Here is a 21,668-nt window from a genome sequence, read left to right as displayed (position 1 = left end):
GGAATGAGACCAGAAACTCTTGATCCACCTGTTTGAAGGGTTGGAACAAGCTTACTCATAAAGTAAACAGCATTTGTCTTTCAGTTTACCTTCTAAGTATGTCATTTAATTTGTGCGTCTTCCAGTTTATGGACCAGGTTAAACATCTGTTTTGGTCGTGGATTTTCCTCTTCCGACTTTTCAGGTGGAAAACCTGTGTCTCTTTAGCATGTTAGCCTCGTCTAGCTACAAGCTGCTCCCGAATTCCTATCGGAGTGATTACTCACCCTCTCCCCATCATTGTAGCTATGGTGAGTCAACAAGGGACAAGGACCTGAGGAGGATGTGTTCTTGATTTTAGTGTTTACTCAAGAGCAAGGCCTGATTGGTGTACTGTTCGAAACTCTCAGGTTCAACCCTGTTTACAGTCACTGACTTGTGAAGTGTGTTTAAAGATAATGTGTATGTGAAGTCACTTGCCACACCACACATGGAGGACAAAGATCACAGTAAAACCAACAGATCTGGTTGGAAGTCCGTGTCTAAACCTAAAACCGCTCTGCTCCAGGCTAATGTCACACTGTCACTCTGTTATCCAGTGTTGTCCTGTTAGCACATATGATGAAGTGGGACTGTCCGTAGGTTGTTGTTCTGTGTACACTGACTCTGTAATGCATTTACAGGCTTTGCTTATGTCGTATGGAGCGCCGGCTCTGGTGATGGTTTACAGGACACACAGGGCTGTTAGGGATGTCTTATTCATGTCAAGTGGGCCCGTGGGTGTAAAGGGAGACGGGATACCCCGGCAGTCTCTGGAGGTAGAGCATGTCATCCACAATGTCCAGAGGGTCGTTGGTCTGATCCATGTCTGCTCCAGGCCACATGCTGACGTGTCCTTGGGCAAGATACTGAACCCCAAATTGCTCCTAATAGGGGTCTTGGCAATGTGTTTGATAGCAAGTGTGCAGCATGTAGTAGTGCTGTGTGAATGTGTGTGTGAATGTGGTTGTTTTGTACTGTAAAGCACTTTGAGCAATTGATAAGAGTAAAAAAATTACACTATATCAATACAGTCATTATCTTTCCTTGAACTATCAGATCAAAGACTGTGCATGAATGTATAGTATGTCTGTGTATGCATATATATCTATGCCTATGTGTATACTGTTTTAACATGTTCTCTTGAAAAAGCTTTCTCACCTGTATTTTGATATTAATGTTGGCATGAGCGTTGTTCTCTGAACTAGTGGGTCACATGAATGGTAGGGTGTTAGCATAGCCTCTCTCACCACCAGGACGTTTTGGGGCAACAAAATAGTGCCGGCTTTGTTCTAAAAACGGGAGCGGATAATCATCTGTGTTTGAACCTTTCTGTCACATGATGAGGATGTTTTCACCTCAGTTTTCCAGAGAGAGAAAGTTTAAACCTACAGTGAATAGCCTTATCAAAACACAAGTAATGCTGACTTATTCATTTAGTAAAATGTTCTCCTTAAGTGGAATGCTTATACTGAATGCAACTTTTAAATGGTCAGGTATGGACTTGTGCCTAAACATAAGTTTGGGTAGCAGTGGTAACTTACAATCTAAACTTATTAACTTTGTACACCACTTCACATTTGAGACCTTATTATATATCTAATCTAAGCCTGGGTTCCATTATGCAGCCTGACAGGTAAGATTGTCAAATCCAGCCATATTTGCATAGTGCTGTGCCATGTTATTATAGAGAGCTACTTTAAGCTCTGTGTTGCTTAACAACCTTCCTGAAAGCCAATGATGATTGTTTCACAAGAATCCTATTTTGAGAGGTGCTGGAGTCTTGTCAAAGATTTTCTCCCCAGCAAATCTTGGTTTGGTGTTTGTCCTTATCCTGTTGATTACTGTCACACTCGACTAGTAGTGCCTGTGTCATGACCCGCATGCTAGCTCAATCAGGCAGTGAAGTAGAAGGACACATTGCTTCTTTTTATCAGCCGGCTCTTGAGCAATGCACGTCAGCGAACACAGCTGAACTCACTGCAGACACAACGACAAGAGATTAGAGACTTTAGATTAAATATTGCTCATGATGGTCCGTCGCTGACATGGTCTTCCCTATTTTTCTGTTACTATAAAAACAACAACAACAACGTGGCAATGCTGCTGTAGAAAAACATGTCTGTTTGCTTCATTCTAACACACAAAGATTGAAGGTCAGGGTCAGCTTCAGCACAGAGCTCCTGCAGGTGGTAGGGATTAAATCTGTGGGTCAGAACCTCCTTGGTAGATGGCAAATGCTTATCTTAACCTCCCTACTCCAGGTGTAATCTCCCTGCTCGCCCAGCATAATAATGTGGCCACTTTAATAATCTTTGCTCACATTTGACTTCTGCCTCTTTATTCAGTCCAGGAGATAAGCACTGACCCCGTGACCTGTGAAAGTGGCAGAGAGGCTGTTGCTCGAGTTTATGCAAACACACACAGGCTTGTGTTTTGATCCTAAATATTTCCCTGGAGTTGACGTTATGTCACATCTGAGGAGGCATCACTCTGCTTTTTGCCTGGGTTTTAGTTACACTCAAGTCCAGCTTGTTGTTCTCTTTATTGACTCAAGATTTGCAGCTTTAAAAAATATAAAGTCTTTCTATGTGATGTACTGTATGTGACACAGCAAGTCATTATTCATGGCCAGACTCTCCCATAGGGAAATCATGCTCGTATCGATCTCTCTCATTTCACTGAGTCGCGGCATTTGCATTCTGCTTTGCCTTCTGGTGAAGTTTTTCCTTTTTCGTTGTAGACGTCATCTTGGGAACCTGAAAAACGATTTTTACGTGTCGTGTAACTTTGTGAAACTGAGACTTATAGATGGACGGTTTGGTTGACGTATCACAGGCTTTACAGCAGTAAAGAGAGCATTGTAGTCTTGGCACGCAGTCGTATTTACAGTAAAGTGGGCCGTGTGGTGTGACCGACCATATTGTCTGACATCTACAGTCATCGTGGAGGGAGAGTGAGAGAGAACATGCCATCGTTTTGTTGTCTGATGTCAGTGAAACTATTACGTGACTTTGTAATTATACAACAACGTAGTGAAACCTCCCTTGTAATAATCCCTTTGTTAGGAAGAACCCTACACACTCATAAACACACATTACTATGACATCTGCCCTTTCTCTCTTCAGGCAGACTGCTGGTATTCCAGCTTGTCACCTCTTTTCGCTGAAGGCCCTTTTAAACAGACACTTATTCCAGTGTGTTTACACAGAGACACAAGCTATTGAGTTTCCTGTTTGATTGATCTGGATGCTGAAAAACCAGTTTCACCGAAGGCGATTCAAGTGTGTGTTTTTCGGATATGCTTCTTAGGCTGTGCTAATGTTATTTACAGAGAGCCCAGTCTGAACCCACTTAGGAGTTTTCTCATTTTCTTTTGAAGGTTTTGAGTTTGTAGGTTATTCAGGTTACTGATTTGTTCCTCTGAGATTAAAAAGTCTCTGTACAAATAGATAGATAGATAGATAGAGTACTTTATTCATCCCCGAAGGGAAATTAAGTTGTCATAGCAGCCGGAATATTTGAATACAATACAATACAATACAATACAATAGAATAAAATTAAAAATATTGAGGTAGAAAGAATAAAAAACAGAAGCACAAGATAAAATACAATAAAATAGGTAGATAAGGTGTATTGGCAAGATGATGGTAAAAAGTACTGATGATATGATGGTAATGGTATTGTTAGACAGTATATAAGAATTGTACAGTATATATAGTATATAATATAACATAATATATATTTATATATGATAGTAATTATACCAATATAAAAGCAGTATATGGTAATAATGGCAGCAACAGTATATATAATAGTAATGGTGGTATAATAATAGTAATTATAACATGTACACATGTATAAATATGTGTATATAGACTTACGTAAACAAGAATATACAGAGAGTATGATATGATATATAGTAGAAGTATGAATATGAATATAAGTATTTGACTATACAATAGGTAATATAATATACTAAGAGTCTAAGAATATGTAGACAGAGTGTGCAAAAGACAATATTATTGTATAAAATGATACATAATATCAATATGGTGTATATGAACACATATCACATATGATGTGAAGTAAGTGTATATGGAGTGTTGTACAGGATCCACAGTGCAAGGAGACAGGTTTAGTGCAGTTCAGTGATGGTGGCTCTGACAGAGGGGGAGGAGTTGAACAGTCTTATAGGGAAGAAGCAAGTGGCAGAGCATCTTGTAATCTGCAGCCTCTGAAATGACCTATGACCTTACTGCTTGCTCTCCTCTACCCATGTACTTGAATGTCGACCAAGGGTCCATACCAACTGTTTTAATCTACCACTGAGCCAAAAGCAGGTGTCAGTTCCCATGTTCAGGATGGTCTTTAACTGAGTAAATGAAGGTGTGAAAGAAGAAGTCAGAGTTAAATTATATATATATATATATATATATATACATATTTGTTTGTTAAGAAGCACCACTCCTCCTGGACCCTATCAAACTCTGTCTGTTTTGTTTTTTCTCTTGGTAGAGAATGTCCCTGCAGAGCTGCGTGACCCCTTCTACTGTGACCAGTATGAGCAGGAGCACCTTAAACCTCCAGTCACACGCCTCCTGCAGTCCTCCGAACTTTACTGCCGCACCTACAGCCTCTTACTGGGGGGCGCTGGAGCTGAGGCGCAGCCCAAAGACAACATCGCCCTGCTGGAGCTCCTCACTCAGAAGGGCATCGTCTCCAAAGACAAGGACACACTAGTGACTGATGCAGACCTCCGTCGTAAACCCATCAAAATGGTAAAAATATGGAGCTTATATACAGTCTCACAGAATTGTATCTCCGCCCAGGAGGTTGTGTTTTCATTGCTGTCTAATAGCAGGATTATGCAAAAACAACTGAACTGATTTTATTGAAACTTGGTGGAAGGGGGGAGATATCAGAATCAGAATCAGAAAGTATTTATTGCCAAGTAGGTTTACACCTACCTGGAATTTGCTCTGGTTATTGGTGCATACAATGAACATAGAAACATAAAAACACAATAAATACACCACACATAAGAAAAACAATAGTAATAATAAAAAAACAATATATATTTACTCACAATTTACTTCTTATTTACTCACTTTTTCTAATACTGGACCAATATATGGACCAAGGAAGAACCCAGCAAATTTTGGACCATACTTAATTAAGTGGGTGAATCCAGGATAGTTTTCTCTTTCTTTAACATTGCAAGATAAGACACTTTGGGGCAATTATGTGAATTTTTCAAGAATGCCTGCACTTATAGGATGGATGAATATGAGTGTGTGCAATTTGGTGCAGCATGACAGGATTCAAGAGCACGGTGGATCTTTGGCATGCAATAGGTTCTACTGAGTGCCATTCTATTAATGGTGTACGTGAACAGGAAACACAAAGATGATGATGGCACACTGGTCTGGCAGGCAGGATTGATTCCTTGAGTTAGAAACTGTTTTATGTTTGTGTATCAGGCCAAGAAGGGAAAGTCACCTCCCCCTGAAACCAGATACTCTGCTATACAGGAGTCCACAGAGAAGCCGCTGCATGTGCTTGGTTGGTGATACAGTGGCTTGTTTATGCTTTGATTCAAAGGGATTAAAGGACATCAAAAAGACCCCCGCTCATTCGACCCCACCCCCATCCCCCCAGCTGATCTGAGAGGATGAGTGGATCCAGCTGCTAGGGCAGTAATGGTGACACAAGGGACGACTCCTTTACTTCCAGGTTGTGAGAGGGAGGGAGGATCTGGATACAATAGTTGGTCTGGACCAGGACAATGGTTTAACAGTTCTGGTGAAACATTAGATACTGTGTTGAGGGAATACTGTGAGCTTAGTGAGTCAAATCAAGAGGAACTGGTTTGTCCTTTTAGCCCTTCACAATGAACTGCTCTCCCTCTCTCGGCCCCCCCCTCTCTCTCTCTCCAATTTTTTTTTTTGATCTCCCTCTCACAATAGGGCTAATTTCATTTTCTATGGAATACTAATAGTCTAAATGAGGGGAGATACTTTATAAAGATTATCAACTATATTTTCCCAGCCATCGTGGCTCATGCACCTTCAGGCTGTTTTTTAAAAACCTCTATGCAGCCTCCAGGGATCTGCATGGATAGTGTTTTACCTTGAAGGTTGTTTGCTCCGCTGCTGAACAACACTTCAGCAGATGCAGTTCTTCTATTGCCGGCAGTTGTGATGATACACTTCAACGTTAAATATGAAAGTTTATAGGTTGATTAATGTACTACTGTGGTAGGACCATACCTAATAAGACGAAATAATGTAACCTAATGTAAGCCTGCCCTGAATTTTAAGTCATATACAGTTGTTTGGGCAGGACTGTTTTTTTTTCTAAACTACAAACCTGGTGAGAGTTAACCACCTGCTCTGGCAGATGTTCCACTTCACACAAAAATACACAAAGATTTCAATCGGGGGGGAGTGTTAACAAAAACCAAACTTATAATGTTAAAGGTTGTAGAGGAGTAGCAATGATCATGATTTCCCTATTCATCATTATCACTACAGCATCAGAATAAAGGCCTGACGACAGAGTACGTCCCTTATTTCATGATTTTGCTGCAATGTGTGTGTTTGCGTGCATCTCAGCTCTAGATATGGCTTCCAGATTATTATTCCAGACTATGGTTCATCATGAAACTCTTATTCTGGCTGTTACTGCTCTCTGAGCTTGTCTACCACTAACTGGCACTGTACCTACAGTGTGGCAAGCAATGAAAGTGGGTCATGCTGCAGCAGCATTAAAGGATGGAGCACCAATGTGGGTCTTGGCCAGTAAACTGCTTTGGAGCAATCTGCTGCAGCGCTGCTGTATATTACAGCTTCACTTATCCGTGTGAAACAAGAGGATAACATAGTGCATTTACATAAAAGTATGTTGAGTCATGTTTGTCACTGACAGGTGACGGAGCCCTGATGCTTTTTCTGTTTGTTATTGATTTATTTAACATCTTGCATCATTGCTATTCATTGAGAAATTTGGCTTATGTATAAATCCAGGGATGTAGGTTTATCCTGACCCACTAAAATGTGCTGGCTTGGGTTTGCAGCAGCAGTGTCAGAACGGCGTGCCAGTGACCTGCTATATAAAACTACGCAGTTGGTGCGTTGATCAAAGTAGGGCAAAAACACTACGGTAATATTCCCTTCATCAAAGTGTTAAGCTGCTGCTACAGGATGAAGAAGCATGTCTTGTTTGTCCCTGCCTCTAGACCTTGACATTCCTTGGTCAATAGTTAGATTTAGAAATATATATACAGGAAGAAAAAGAACGCAGTGAGCTGCATCATCTAGGGCAAGAGGAGAGTGAGTTCCATTTTCCTTTGAATAATCAGTAACAAGATAGGGTCAAGTCTAAAGTACAAACAATTACTTTAGAAACAAGACAATATATATTCATTAACTTAGACTTAATCTTGTTCTTTTTGTCTTTATTTCAGTTTACAGTGTCTTGTAAATCCACGCATGCTGGACATGCTTACGTACAAGGTATTGATGATAATATCAAAGATTGTGTGTTAATATAATGTATTGTTATCATAATGTTAATATAATGTATTATTTTCTCAAAAAATTTAAGTTAAAATGTAGTCACATGGATTTTTGATAATTAAACACTTAAACAATTGTTGATAAATATGCTTTCAGAGTGTATTAGGTTGTAGAAACAGTCAATGGCCCAGCTCTTGCAACCTAAGCTAGCCGGTTGTTTTCTCAGGCTAGTGCCTGGAGCGAGAGCACATCCTTGGGCCTCTTTGGAGCGTTCATCAGAAGTGGAGCTTTCTGCAGTCTCCACCCTTTACCCACGTACCCCAACCCCCATCACTCCTGAGATTGAGGATAAAGATCTGTGAAGATTAGAGATAATCTGCCATGCAGACTGAACGTCATCATCCACGACTAGATGACACGCCAGAGATGACCACTGACTCACAATGCACATAACATTTCAACACATCACGCTCATCATGTATTTATTACATCCATTGTCGGCTGGGACAGTGGGATGTCATAACGATTCTAACCGGCTGAAATTGATTGCACTGGAGGACTGGGCTGAGCGTTAGTTCCCACAGTGACAAAGTAAGTCATGTAGCCATAATGCAGCTAACCCTCCTCTGGTTCCCTGTTGGTTTTGGATGGATACTGACACTTAAATCATACTGCTGTGTTGGCAGCTTTCTGCTCATGTGTGCACCCGTCAAGAGCTTAGTTGGAAATAGAAGTGGCAGACTATCAGGAATATCTAGAACCAGCATCTTTGTGTTCTGCTTTGGACCTTAGCTGATGGAAAGATTAATGTGGAGTGCGAAAGTCAACATTTACACCCTGTAGTTTAAAACTGTTGCAGACTTTTTTCTTTCTCCTTTCTTTGCTTATGCATACAGTCCATGTTCAAATGGACGTACAGATAACCATATAACCTCCTGTGCAAAGTCCCTGTGCTGGGCCCCAGACCTGCCAGATCCCCCTGTTTGTCTCCCTCACAGCATCAGGCAGGGGAGGGGGATGGGGTTAAGTCATATTTCAGACATAATCAGGTTTTGCCCTCACTGTAATCTCGCTTACTGATCCACAATAATAACTTCACATTCTTTGTTTGGCACATCTTTCACACGATGATGTGGGCAGATTTGGGCCATAAAGACCAGAAAGATTGACGAGGTATTAATTTTTCCTATTTCTCACACTGGTTTTGCGGATCGCCAAGTGTTTGCTGGCTGGATGTTTCCGAGGCAGAGAGCCGGTGCTAAGCCAGAGCACAGAGCGGTGCTGTGGTCAGGCTTGTGTTGAGATGCATTGTGGGTCAGCTAGTTGGTTGTTATGGTGATCTGGCAGTCTCTGCGCTGTGTGTTCACGAGTCGCTCCTCTCTCCCCTCTCATTAGGGAGACTTGTGATTTAGCTTAGCGAGCTCTCCTGGGTCTGCAGGGGGAAATCCACTAGCACCCCCCCCCTGCCCCCCTTTGATTCAGCCCTTTTTGTTTCCTCTGAATAATTAGTGTACAGTACGACAACAGGGTCTGCCACTTTCACCCAGTCTGTCATTCTCTCTGGTTCATTTCTTCTTTCTCTCTGTCACTCATCCTGTCTTCTTTCACACAGTGATGGGTTTCACAGCTACTGGCAGAATTTAGCTCGACATCAGCGTGCAGTGTTGTAGGGCTCAGACATATTAGTGACTTTATTTAATCCAGACCTCAATCAGGCTTTGCTCTCAAGACAAGCACAGAATTTTGTTAGATCATAATTATATTATATTGGGCCGGCTGTGGCTCAGGAGATGGAGAGGTCAGATTCCCGAAGTGTCCTTGGGCAAGATATTGAACCCCAAATTTCTTCTGATGATCAATATATATATATACGTTTATTTAATTCAACGATCAAACAAAACAATTAAAATGCAAACGAAGAATAATAGTCTTATGTATTCTGCTCCTTTTTCACAAGACATTCATTTACAAAGCAAATAATTCAAGAAAATTTAAATGTTAAATAACTGCAGGTCAACACAGCCCCTCACATCCCTCTAGTTCCTAAATTACATTCAATGTTATACCATTCAAAGGAAGCTCAGTCATCAAGACTCAAAAAGAGCATTTTAACATATATATTCACTGTATGAACTAGGGGTGGGAATTGGCAAAAATGTGACAATTCAATAGTATTGCGATATTTGGGCCACGATTCAATAGTATTGCAATTCTGCGATATATTGCGATACTGCAAGTATTGCGATTCGATTCTGCGATTTATTGCGATTCATGTCCCCCATATTATTCAAAGGCATTACAAAAAATGAGGAAAATAAGACTGCTCAACTCACTTCAAATGTCACATTTAATTCTGTGAACAACATTGTCTTCTACACATTAACTGAAGTGCAAAAACTTTGTCCTTGAACATTCAGGACACAGGACCTTTGTAATTATTTTCTGAATAGGAGACCTCTCACATGAACACTGAGCTCAATCATATAAATAAGAGTAACCTAGAGCTTCAATCAAGTTGAGACCTGCAAGGTCATGACCCAAAATGTTAAATTAATTTGGGAATATTGGCATTTTTGTTCAGTAAAAGGAGTTGGTCAACATGCTCAGATGTTAAAGTTCCTCTGGGCCGTTACTATATCTCCTGCAGTGGAGAACATCCTTTCCACATACACACTTGGTATCTTTTAAACTCTGAAACTGTCCTAGTTTTTTTTTTTTTTAAATATTGCAATACTTTGTGCTACAGTATCGATATAATCGCGGACGCAAAATATCGCAATTCTGAACAGAATCGATTTTTCCCCCCACCACTAGTATGAAAAGTAATATATGAAAGTTGATATGTAAATATGAATAACAATCAAGACCGTGGACCAATATTCCCACTTAAAATAGAAGCTGCAGCTTTGGCCCTGGCAGCAGAGTTTGTGGGAGCAGGTGAGCCGGAGCCACATCGCTCCCGGTGACTGACTGCAGCTCAACCACAGAGCCTGACCCAATGCCATCTGACAAGCCTCTGCTGGCGTAGCCCGCCCTGCTCGACCCATCAGTGGGTCTGTCTAGGTCAGCACTTTACATCAGGGTTGAGTAAGCAGACATGCAGACAGGGCTCACGCACGCAGCTGGAGCGCCACCAGCCTCGATCAGGGGCAACGCTAAGAGGTTAGACCAAGAATGTCTGGCCTCTAAAGTGGAATTTGTAAGTAGTAAAAGGGAGCAGGCACTGATTTGCACAGATTAGGCTCAAAACTCAAGATTGGACATTGTAGGAGTGGCCCCTTGACAGGAATGTGTTGTTCCTTGGCTGTCTCCTCTGTAGGCCAGAATTAATTACTATAACAAGGGGCTGGTTGCAATTAGCTAGTATTGAGGCGACTGGGGACCCAGTGCTACTGTTTGATGACAATAACAAGTGAAATTGATACAGGAAAATGTGGGAATCATACATTGAATTCAAAAACTTGAAAAAGAATTGCTATCATGAATAATCCCAATGATTTATGTTATTTGCCAATTGTTTGTGGGAATAAAATGTAAATTATTTACATGGTTAAAATGTCTGAATCTCTTGGAGCACCACGGAGGTTAGACATGTGAAGATTTGTTGGTTTCAGCTCCATGGCACAGTGAAGCACAACTTGTAATGAGCTAACAGGTTTATAGAGTTAAGCTGTTCACTCCGCCTGAGCTGATCATGTCGGTGGTGCATTTTAATGGGCTCTGGCCATTAGAGAGAACACAGTAATGGTCTCACGTCTCAAGTATGAGGACAAATCTGCTTGATAAAAGTGCTCGGGAACAGACAATATATGTAAGCAAGAGGTTTTGTCTGATTGTTTAATTGGACAAAATAAGTAGTTGGACCGTTTTAAGGCTCTTTCTCTGTCTGGAAAAAACACAAACACCAGAAAAGCAGAAAGCACATGGAACACTGAGAATGCAGTTTTGTCTTTTGCTTCCCGGTGATCTAGTTACAACACCTCATTTTCTCCCACAGTCTCCTACACATGAGTCATAAAGCAATGTTTCACTTCACAATAGAGACGGAGAGGGCAATGAAGGGAGCACAGCTGAGGAATGACAGTGCAGGAACACACATGTTTTCATATTACAGGTCCACTGCCTCTTTTAATGATTTAATGATTGTACAAACATAGGTCCAAAGTTCACCCACATCTACTCGTGTGTGTGTGTGTTTGCTCGCTGAGAATTCTTGTTTGTGTTTCCGCTGACTCACGTGTGGCGTCTGGTGACCTCTAGAGGATGCTGCTGGTAAATTTCAGTCGTGGTACAGCAGTAAGAGGTGATCTGCAGTGAGCCGGAGAAATGTCAGCGTGCAGCATTATTGTGTTAGCCCTAATTGATTTATGAGGTTGTGCTCTCTTGCCCCAGCTCTGACTCTTCCTGTTCTTGTTCCTCCATGTTATTGGTGCAGAGCGCCCACCTTGCTGTGATAGACGCCCTGATGACAGCGGGAGCCATGGAGACGGTGGCTGCGGTGAAGACGTCTGGTTCGGCCGAGTTGCTGGGCGGAGCTGCCAGCTGGGAGGAGGCTCTGCTTCATTGGGTTAACGGGGTAAAGATCCGGCCAGAGAGACACACATCTTTATTGTATCCTGTCAGAAATTGTTCATACTTACTTAGCTGTCTGTTGTACCAGATACAATGTCACTTTAGCCATTTTATAAACATGACACAAAGTTCAGATCCTTTACCTAAGTGTACTAACTATGTGTGTATATTTTATTTCCGTATCCTCAGTTAAATCAGAAGATGAGAGAACTTACAGAGGAACCCCAGAATGACTCGTCTCAGGCTACAGAGCCCCAACCTCTTCAACCCTCTGTGAGTTTTACATTTCACATCCAGTGTATTTCTATCTCTCGTCACACGTGATTATATCCAAACACACCCTCTGACATGATGCATTCAGTGTTATATAAAAGTGTCTGTCTATTAAGCCTATATTGTTGGTTTTGCTGCACTCTCAGGCCCAGGAGTGGTTGACACAATAAATACAGTGCAGCGTCACTGCTTTGTCAACAAGGTTGTGTTGTCACGGCAAGAAATCATCTCAAACCCTTTCTCTCCTTTTGTCTAGTTCTTCTTCTGTAGGCGTAATACCTCTTGTTGTGCTCCTGTTCTCCACCTCCCTGTCTTTCTCTTTTTCCTATCCCCTCCTCCTCTCTGACAGTGTCCCACTCGCTGGTACTGGAAACTTGTTCCTGTAAGTTCCCTCCTTTCCTCTGCTCCCTCCCCCTGTCCCTCCATCCTTCCAGTGTCTTCATCAAATTTATCAGCAAATATCTGATGGTCAGGTGTGTTTTTTTTTTTTTCTCCATATGCTGGTGTGGGAATGCTAGTGTGCATCACATTCTATACGCTGCATTGAATTGCACGTCACAGCGTAAATGTCATAGGGCGGGGCATGGCAGGGGCGTGGAAGGCATTGTTTGTCGAAACATGAGTGGTGCATGAATCACAATTGGGACTCCAGCAGGCCTTGAAAGTGATCGATGTCTGACCGGTTCCTCTGGTTGTCTGTGACAGAGGTGTGTGTTTGTTGTGAAAAGCTACAGGGGTTAACAGAGACAGGATTGTTGTCGGCTCGTCCCTGCTGACCGTCTGTTGTTCTTTTGTTTACCTCAGTTGTACTGGAGACGCCTTTTTTCTTTCTCTCTCTCTTGAGACCCTGACCTGTCCTACCTTTTGCTGACAAAACCCTCCTACATCCTGCTCTCCCCTTGAATTGAACATTTCTTCACCTAATGCGTCTCTTGTACATATTAGCATGACCTTTTTTTGTCCTCTTTCTCACATGCAGTTATTAAAACATTTTCTGTATTAAAATGCATTTGTGTTTAAGAGTATTGACCTGTGTTTTTGAAAACATTGACTTTGATGGTGGTATTTAATGTTAACTACACGTAGAAAATAATTTAACTCATAAACCTTTTTAAATATTAGATTGTGTTGTTGATTTGCTGTTTTTTGTTTTATTGTTTTTTTTTTTTAGCTCCGCTACAGGAAGGATAAAATTCAGTCCAAACAAACAGCCATCTTCCCAGTGGTGAATGAAGTCAAAGACCTGTCCAGTGGTTGTGCCATTGCTGCTGTCATACATTACTATTGTCCTGGACTGCTAAGACTTGAAGGTACCAACAAACGCTCTAACCACTAACCCTGACCCCAGAGCCGTTTTCTGACATGACCTCCAGGCAAAAAAACTCAAAAGTGTCTGTAGCTTGGACTTTTGCGTTTGCATTTGACCATTTTCACTCTTAAGGTGCTTTCAGACATGCACTGAACTCCGGATATTCTCCAAAAATTATCCAGAGTTAAGTGCATGTCTGAAAGCACCTTAAGAGTGAAAATCCTTACTGTAGTTTACTTAACAACTTTGATTTTGTACTGAAGTTATTATATCAGTTAATAAATGTTTGTTTTCCTCTCCCGAAGATGTTTGTATGAAGGATTCCATGTCTGTAGCAGACAGCCTGTACAACCTGCAGTTCATTCGTGAATTCTGTGACAGCTGTCTGAAGAGCTGCTGTCACTTGGCACTGGAGGACATGATCTACACCCCACAGGAGCTTCAGGTACTTCTGTTTAAATGATACACTCACAACAAATCCAGAGTATTACTGCTTTTCTTAATACCGGATTTATTTTTGTGTCATTTTTGTAGGTCAACTGGCTGAGCTTCCTGGGAGAACTACTGAGCTGGTTTGAAGTACAAAAGCCAGACTTTGTTCAGCCAATAAACACGTTGGGTAAGTGTCACTAATTATGTGGTGCTTTGTAAATCCTGTATCATCTTACAAGGAAGATCATGACGTGAGATTGTCTAATCGTATGATTTACCCCTTTGTTAGATGGTTCCACACCAGTAACACCAAGTAGCTTGACTGGAAACAGGTACTGAAGCTCTCTTAATGATTGTTTGATGTTTGTTTTTGTAGAAGTCTGATAAATTCTTTGGATGCACTTGAACTTAATTTTTTCCCTGGCTTGCAGTACCTCCCCTTCTATCTTCAAGAAGCCTTTTCTCCCTATCTCCTCCCCTGCATCAGGTAAGATTAATACTGTATTCTCATCATTACATCAAACTACAAACCTTTGTATGCCCTTATAATTTTTCAATCTGGTTCACCTATTTTCCCCTCAATGCTTGTTTGTATTTTTCATGTTGCACGATACCCTTGTTTTCTTACTTTTATAAATATATTAAACCTCTTCTACATATTTTTTTTTACTTTTATTGTGCAGTTTGGTTGACATGTGCATCCATGCGTGTTGTGCCTCCCTGTGTTGTGTGCATGCCTTCACATGTTTGTGTGTGTGTCCCATTATTCTCAGGATCTTTGACTCAGTCTACCTCAATGTCTCATATAGAAGGAGTTGGAAAGACATGGAGCAAGAGACCTCTCAGGTTAGACCAATATATTCTGACACATATATATTTCTTATTTTTTCTATTGGACTTGTACTGACATTGTTCTCTCTCTCTCTCTCTCTCAGCCGACCCTTGTCAGCAGTGTCCTTCAGCATCCCTTTTGGCCTGGACAGCGATGTGGACATTGTGATGGGCGACCCTGTGATCACCCGCTCTGTGAGCTCAGATCAACTCAACCCAGCAGCCCAAAACATCATCCGCGTTCCCTACACCCCTACTGAAGACATCAGCCATTTGCTTAACAAACCCTCGGGCCCCAGTGGCCCACAGAGAGCTTCCTGGACCACACAGGCTCCCAGTATTCCACGGTTGGCAGAGCAGAATGGTCTTGCAGAGACTGAAACAGGAGAGCTGCCTACCATTGAGGAGGCTCTCCAAATTATCCACAACGAGAGCAAAATGGAGCCTCGTTTACACCCGGATGGGGCGCCTGATGGCTTCTACCTCCACTCTCCTGATGACCCGGCTAGCTCGAGACACACCAGCAACATGAGCTGCTCCGCTCCTTCCCGCTCAGGAATGATGTACCGGCCTACAGGAGAGTCCAGGGCCTCCGCTCGCACCAGGAACACTTCCGAATGTTCACGAGATGATGACTCGGTCTTGAGAGACGGCAGTGTGGACTCAGATGCATCAGAAGACTTGCCTAAGGCCCGGTCCACTCCCAGCACTCCAGCTGCTGGTGCCCACTCTGCTAGGGGCCACGGCAAAGAGGAGTCGGACAGCGGTGTCAAGTTGACCAGCTTTGCAGAGCGCAAAAAGAAGCAGATAATAGATTCTCCGAAAGCCAGGGACACCTCTTCTCCTCAGATGACCACTTGGTCACAAAAGACTGAGGAAAGCCCCAGCAAGAGCCCACAACTCAATAATGAGATGACCGAGCTGGGAGTTCGGCTTGAAGAAAAGCGCAAAGCTATCGAAGCCCAGAAGAAACGCATTGAGGCCATTTTTTCCAAGCACAGGCAAAGACTGGGTAAGAGTGCCTTTCTGCAGTTAAAGAAGGAGCAGGATGAGGGCGAGGGGGAAGGAGGGGATGGCAAGGTCAGCAGCTCATCCACAAAAGAGGAACTCTCTCGCTTGAACTTGGAAGAAAGGCTAGCTCACATGGAGGCGGAAGACCAGCAGGACCAAGATGAACAGCGCCCCTCAGTGAAGGATGAGGGTAATGTCAAAGGGGGGCTTCAGCCCAACAAACAGTTTAGTCACTCCAAAGAAAAGGCAGGTACACCAGGAGAGAAGGGCTCTGGGACCCCGGGCGAAAAAACGGTGGCTCCACTAGGGGACTATAACAATGCTGTGTCGAAGCTGACTGCAGCTCTCAGCTCCCTGCAAAGTGACATGCACCGACTCACAGAGCAGCAGAACCATCTCGTCAAGAAGAAAGCTGTGGGTTCCTGGGTTATTCCAGCCAGCCCTAAAACCTCCACCCCTGCCCACACCCCTGCACGCATGTCTCGAGAATCCAACCGAGATTTAAATTCCGCCTCCTCCTCTCCTTCTCCATCGCGTAGACTCACAAACCACGCCACTCCTCCTAAATCTCCTCATGCCCACCGTAGAGCCCAATCCGTGCCCCCTAAAAGCCCCAAACACTACCATAACAGTCATCCCTCGGACACGAAGGTCCCGACCGTGTCAAGAGTTCTCGTCCCTCATCAAAACGTTGACAGCATGAACCACCGTCGGCGAGTGAGTCCCTGGCAGTCCCAAGTCCAGAATTCATCCTCATTCTCCATTGGGGACTCGAGCAGCCTAGATGACCTGCGCTCGTGTGGACCAAGTCCAGTTCCCACGCCGGCACTGACCCCGGTACCGTTTCCTACCCTGACGCACCGTCCTGCCGCAGATGACGCCCTGTCAGAGGTAGGCTCCAACGATGACCATAGCATATTCAGCATGGACCTGGAAGGGTCTTTGCATGGTCATGCATCCAGGCATGGAGGTGGGGGCTGCAGCTCTGGTGCCCCATCAGAGTGCTCCTTCGAGAGTGATGCCCCGGCCGGGATTGTGAATGGCAAACGCAGCAGCCTGATTGAGATCCCGCTGTCTGCTCTGCAAGATGGGGCCGAGGACGACCCGCTACCCGACGGCTTTTCAGACACAATGAGTGACCGGACAGAACCAGAGACGAAAGGAGGGGTCGGTTTCTTTTTCAAGGTAGGTGACTAATCTTTATTAATGTAGGACCCATTCTAAAAATCCTGTGTTTTGTATCTTCTCCACGTTAATGTTGTTTTTATGTTGGTCTTCATTATTAGGAGGACACGGTGCGACCGGAGGACGAGATGGCCCAGCGAAGAGCAGCTCTGCTGGAGAAACAGCAGAAAAGAGCAGATGAGATGAAGAAGCGCAAACTGGAACAGGAAAAAGAAAAAGAGCTAAAGTGAGAATCCTTTTCTCTCAAACATCTGCATCCATAGCCAGATGAAGGCTGTAGCATGTTGTGTCTCTGTGAAATTCAATGTAACTTTATATATTATTATATATTTATATATTTATATTTATTATATTTATTATATTTATATATTATTATTATTATATATTTATATATTATGTTTATATTATATATAGGGCTGGGCAAGTTAACTCGTTTAATTATTTTATCTCACATTAACTCAGGTTTGATTATTTATTGTTTTATTGTGAAAATCAGGCTTCTATTTTGTGAAAGTCTGTTGCTGACTGCTGCAGAACAGGAAAAAAGAAAATAATTGGTGGATAAACAATCGAGTTAACTCATCACTTGATTTAACTCGATTAAACGAGTTAACTTGCCCAGCCCTAATTATATACTATATATACTGTACTATTTTTTATATACTGTCTAACAATAACATTACCATCATATCATCAGTACTATTACCATCATCTTGCCACTGCATCTTATCTACCTATTTATCTTGTGTTTCTTTTTTTTATTCTTTCTACCTCAATATTTTTTATTTTATTTTATTTTATTCTATTCTATTCTATTGTATTTTATTGTATTCAAATATACCGGCTGCTATGACGACTTAATTTCCCTTCTGGGATGAATAAAGTAATCTATCTATCTATATTTATTATTCAGGTTTGTAAAGTGTGAATATGTGTATATATATATATATTTGTTATTTACTTTCAGAAAGCCTCAGTGGATGACCATCGAGGGCTGGGGGAACAAGGGAGAGGACACACCACCCACCCCCGGCACCCCTTCAGCATCACACCCCACACCAGCAGAGGGGACTCCCAAGCGCAGAGATGACTTCACCAGGCAGGAGTATGAACGGAGACACCAGCTGAAGATCATGGAAGACTTGGACAAGGTGCTGAGGCAGAAACCCACCACGGTCCGCGGTGTCAAGAAGCAGAGACCCAAGACTGTGTTCAGAGATGACTCCGTACTCTCTCACAGCCCGGCCAAGGGTTTCACGGGTAAATAGTTTGAACGTTCACTAACTGGTGTCTTTTATATGTCAGCTTTTTTCCACACACATGCTTTTGGCTTCTAAGTATAATTTCCCCTCTTTCCATCCTCTCTTCCCTCATCTAGGCACCAGGCTGAACAAAGTGTACTCCCACTCAACCATGAACCTGTCATCCATGGCGCATGACTCTGGAGGCCTGTCGATTAGGAAGTCTCCCAGGTAACCTGCACATTGAGAGGCATGAGAGGAAGTAACGAGACAGAAACAGTCACAATTATTTTAAGTCCCAAAGATAAAAGCAAATGTACTATAAAAATTAAAAAAAAGACTATAAACTGTTTTCATTATATGAGACTAGACTTTTATTCAGTGGAGTAACAGATAAAATATTGCCAGAATATCGAAGACAAAGTTTTCAATATTGTTAGTGAGTTTACTGTTTGTAGGATTGAATATCAATCAGTATTATACGGCGTAGGCACACAGCCTCAAGGTCTAATAACGACTTATCTTTTGTGACTTCCTCTAGCCGTTCACACTCTCCTTCCCGGCTAATGTCGCCGGGACGATCGGCGGCTATGAATGGAGAGAGAGACTGGGAGAATGGCTCCACCATTTCCTCCCCTGCCTCAATCCCAGAATATACAGGTCAGTCGTATGTTCCAAACGATGAGTGTTGTTTTAAGCTGTTAAAATGACATCCTATGAACATGATTCTGTCGGGTACATGACATTTGGAAACGCTGTTATCCTGCAGGACCAAAGCTGTACAAGGAGCCTACCTTTAAGTCCAACAAGTTCATCATCCATAATGCCATCACTCGCTGCTGCCTGGCCGGCAGGGTCAATGAACCACAGAAAAACAAGATTGTAGAGGTAAGCCAACAAAGAAGTCCACCCCGACTAGGCTACAAGTGACTGAGTTCATGTCTCTGCCGCAGTTACACAGTGTTTCTTTCTCTCTTCAGGATATGGAGAAAAGCACTGCCAATCATTTCCTCATCCTCTTCAGAGATTCCAGCTGCCAATTCAGAGCAGTTTACACCATGAACCCTGAAACCGAGGAGATGGTACGGCTCACCGGTAACGGCCCGCGCTTCATCTCCCCCGAGATGGTCGAGTCCATTTACAAGTACAGCTCTGACCGCAAGCAGTTCACGGCCATCCCGTCCAAAACCATGTCCATGAGCGTCGACGCCTTCACAATCCCCGGTCACATTTGGCAAAAGCGCCCAGGAACTCCCAAAAAGCTCGGCACCCCCAAATAAAGACGATGCACAGAAAAGATGGGTGGAGATGTTATCATTCAGGGAACCCACTCCCAGCATGACTCCTATTGTCCTGTATTTTGGCCAGTGAGGCTCTTGAGGTCGTTCATTATACAGTTAGACTAACAATGGACAGCATGACTGAGATATCAACCTGGACCCCTACAGCAAAAACTCTACATGCCAAGAAAAAGAGCCAGTCACTCACTCACTCACTCCTTCAGCCATTGTAGTTAAAATAGTTTCAAGAGCTTCTGATTGGCGCTCGATTGTAAAATGTAATCTTCTAATTCTGCCAGGACGAAGAAGTCTCTCCCTCTTGCACCCTGCCACCCTATGACTTGCCTTATTCTGCCCCCAGAGTCATTTTTCACAACTCTTAGGTAAGAAAAAGAGGAGACGACCATACTGCCTTTGCCCGCTTAACAGTATTTTGGGCTGAGTAGTTCCCCTCTCGATTCTGCTTGCTTTTCCTTTTGCTGCCTTTTCTTCCAGCCCATTCTCTCTCTCTCTCTCTCTCTCTCCAGTCGAATGAGTCAAGCGGCTCAGCTCCCTGTTCTGATCTCAGCTGAAAATGAACAGCAGGTAAAACTGCTCTCATATGAATGTAGGGCACACACTAACCGCTCGATCCCTTCAGGGGTATTTCTACCGATTTTGGTCAGGATGAGAAAGTACCATAGGGGGTGGTTCCTCTGTGGAATTGCACACGGAGAACCCGCTCGTGCTCCTCAGTCTGTGCACTCCACTCCACTTCCGCTCTCCTTCAGCTGTAGACATCTGGATGTTTTTTTTAAATACTATTTTGACATGTTTTTTGCTGGACAAATCACTTCAGCCGTTGAGAGCTGAGAGAAGAATAAAATTCATGTGACTTGTTTCCTGTTAAAATTGCTTTCTCATTCTCGATGTGATGAATTGAAACGTCATCCGAGTCTATCTCGAGATATGATCCTGGAAAACATGAAGGAGGGCTTTATCGTGTTTACCATTACTTGGATACAGCTCTGTGTGAAAATGATAATCATTGCTAATTTAATATATACTGAATGCTGATTACTTTGATTTTTTTTTTTTTTGACAATGATTTGTAAAATGTAAGTTGACCTTTGTAAGCTACAAATAAGCTAGCCTGCTGCTTGAGCATTAGTGAGATGGATGGTTGAGATGAGAACGAGTGAATGAGAATGAATAGAAATTGTCAAAACAGATGGAAATTGCTGAAACCTTTCGTCTAGGGATTAATAAACCCTTTAGGTCACTAGGAGTCTGTTTCCTGTTATATGATTCCCTGTTTGTGTGTCGCGACATATTGAAAACATTGTTTTTCTTAATGAAGGATAATTACAGACTGTAACAGCCCTCATCATCCACTCAATGTCTAGACTCATGTATAAATGGGGGAATGTAAACGCCAAACCGTTTTGTTTTTACCGATATCGCGGAGTGAAAGAAAACGATTGACTCTGCATCTGTTTTGTGATCAGGTCAAATTCACCATAGGATGTGTGGGAGTTTGGCTTCTTCTCTTCCTCGTGTGTTTGAGTGAGATGTGAAAAATGTGATGAGCAGCATTAAAAAAAACAAGAAAAAGGTAAAGTAGATCATTGATTAAAAGCGTGCGTGGAGGAGTGCATATGAAATACGTGGATGTTTGTATTTATGTATTTGTAAAGAGTAGTACATGGTAGTTAACACTATATTTTTTGATTCTGTGCAATTCTCCCCTAGAAATCCCCACATCACCCAGAGATGTATTTATTTGGTTTGCATTAGATGTTGCATTTGATGTTTAGTTTTCTGTTTCTACTTGTGTCCTTTTTTTGGTTACGGTCTTAAGTCACTCATTCATTTCATGAAGGAGGTGTCATACCATTTTCCTACTTATGCGTTATCAAATTTGTGCCAGCACACTATGTATGTTCATTTCATAAACTTGACTATCCCTGCAACTGGACCAGACGAATAAAAACCCTTTTCGAATCATCTTTTTCT

The 21,668-nt window shown here is 42.5% G+C and overlaps 1 protein-coding gene across 1 annotated transcript in view; it reads left to right on the top strand.

Moving 5' to 3' along the window:
• Nucleotides 1–21,659, top strand: part of camsap3 (calmodulin regulated spectrin-associated protein family, member 3) — a 25,018-nt gene extending 3,359 nt beyond the window's left edge. Inside the window, exons 2-17 of the mRNA XM_061089571.1 lie at nucleotides 4,538–4,800; nucleotides 11,975–12,115; nucleotides 12,301–12,384; nucleotides 13,556–13,694; nucleotides 13,999–14,138; nucleotides 14,228–14,312; nucleotides 14,415–14,457; nucleotides 14,557–14,612; nucleotides 14,899–14,971; nucleotides 15,061–17,152; nucleotides 17,254–17,378; nucleotides 18,120–18,412; nucleotides 18,531–18,624; nucleotides 18,935–19,053; nucleotides 19,163–19,281; nucleotides 19,374–21,659. Of these exons, the coding sequence (XP_060945554.1) occupies nucleotides 4,538–4,800; nucleotides 11,975–12,115; nucleotides 12,301–12,384; nucleotides 13,556–13,694; nucleotides 13,999–14,138; nucleotides 14,228–14,312; nucleotides 14,415–14,457; nucleotides 14,557–14,612; nucleotides 14,899–14,971; nucleotides 15,061–17,152; nucleotides 17,254–17,378; nucleotides 18,120–18,412; nucleotides 18,531–18,624; nucleotides 18,935–19,053; nucleotides 19,163–19,281; nucleotides 19,374–19,673 (4,166 nt within the window). The 3' untranslated portion in view covers nucleotides 19,674–21,659. The remainder of the gene's footprint in view (nucleotides 1–4,537; nucleotides 4,801–11,974; nucleotides 12,116–12,300; nucleotides 12,385–13,555; nucleotides 13,695–13,998; nucleotides 14,139–14,227; nucleotides 14,313–14,414; nucleotides 14,458–14,556; nucleotides 14,613–14,898; nucleotides 14,972–15,060; nucleotides 17,153–17,253; nucleotides 17,379–18,119; nucleotides 18,413–18,530; nucleotides 18,625–18,934; nucleotides 19,054–19,162; nucleotides 19,282–19,373) is intronic.
• Nucleotides 21,660–21,668: the final 9 nt, after the last annotated feature.

Source organism: Limanda limanda, chromosome 17, assembly GCF_963576545.1.
Source record: "Limanda limanda chromosome 17, fLimLim1.1, whole genome shotgun sequence".
In the NCBI taxonomy this organism is placed as follows: domain Eukaryota; kingdom Metazoa; phylum Chordata; class Actinopteri; order Pleuronectiformes; family Pleuronectidae; genus Limanda; species Limanda limanda.
This window is presented reverse-complemented; position numbering and strand designations above follow the sequence as displayed.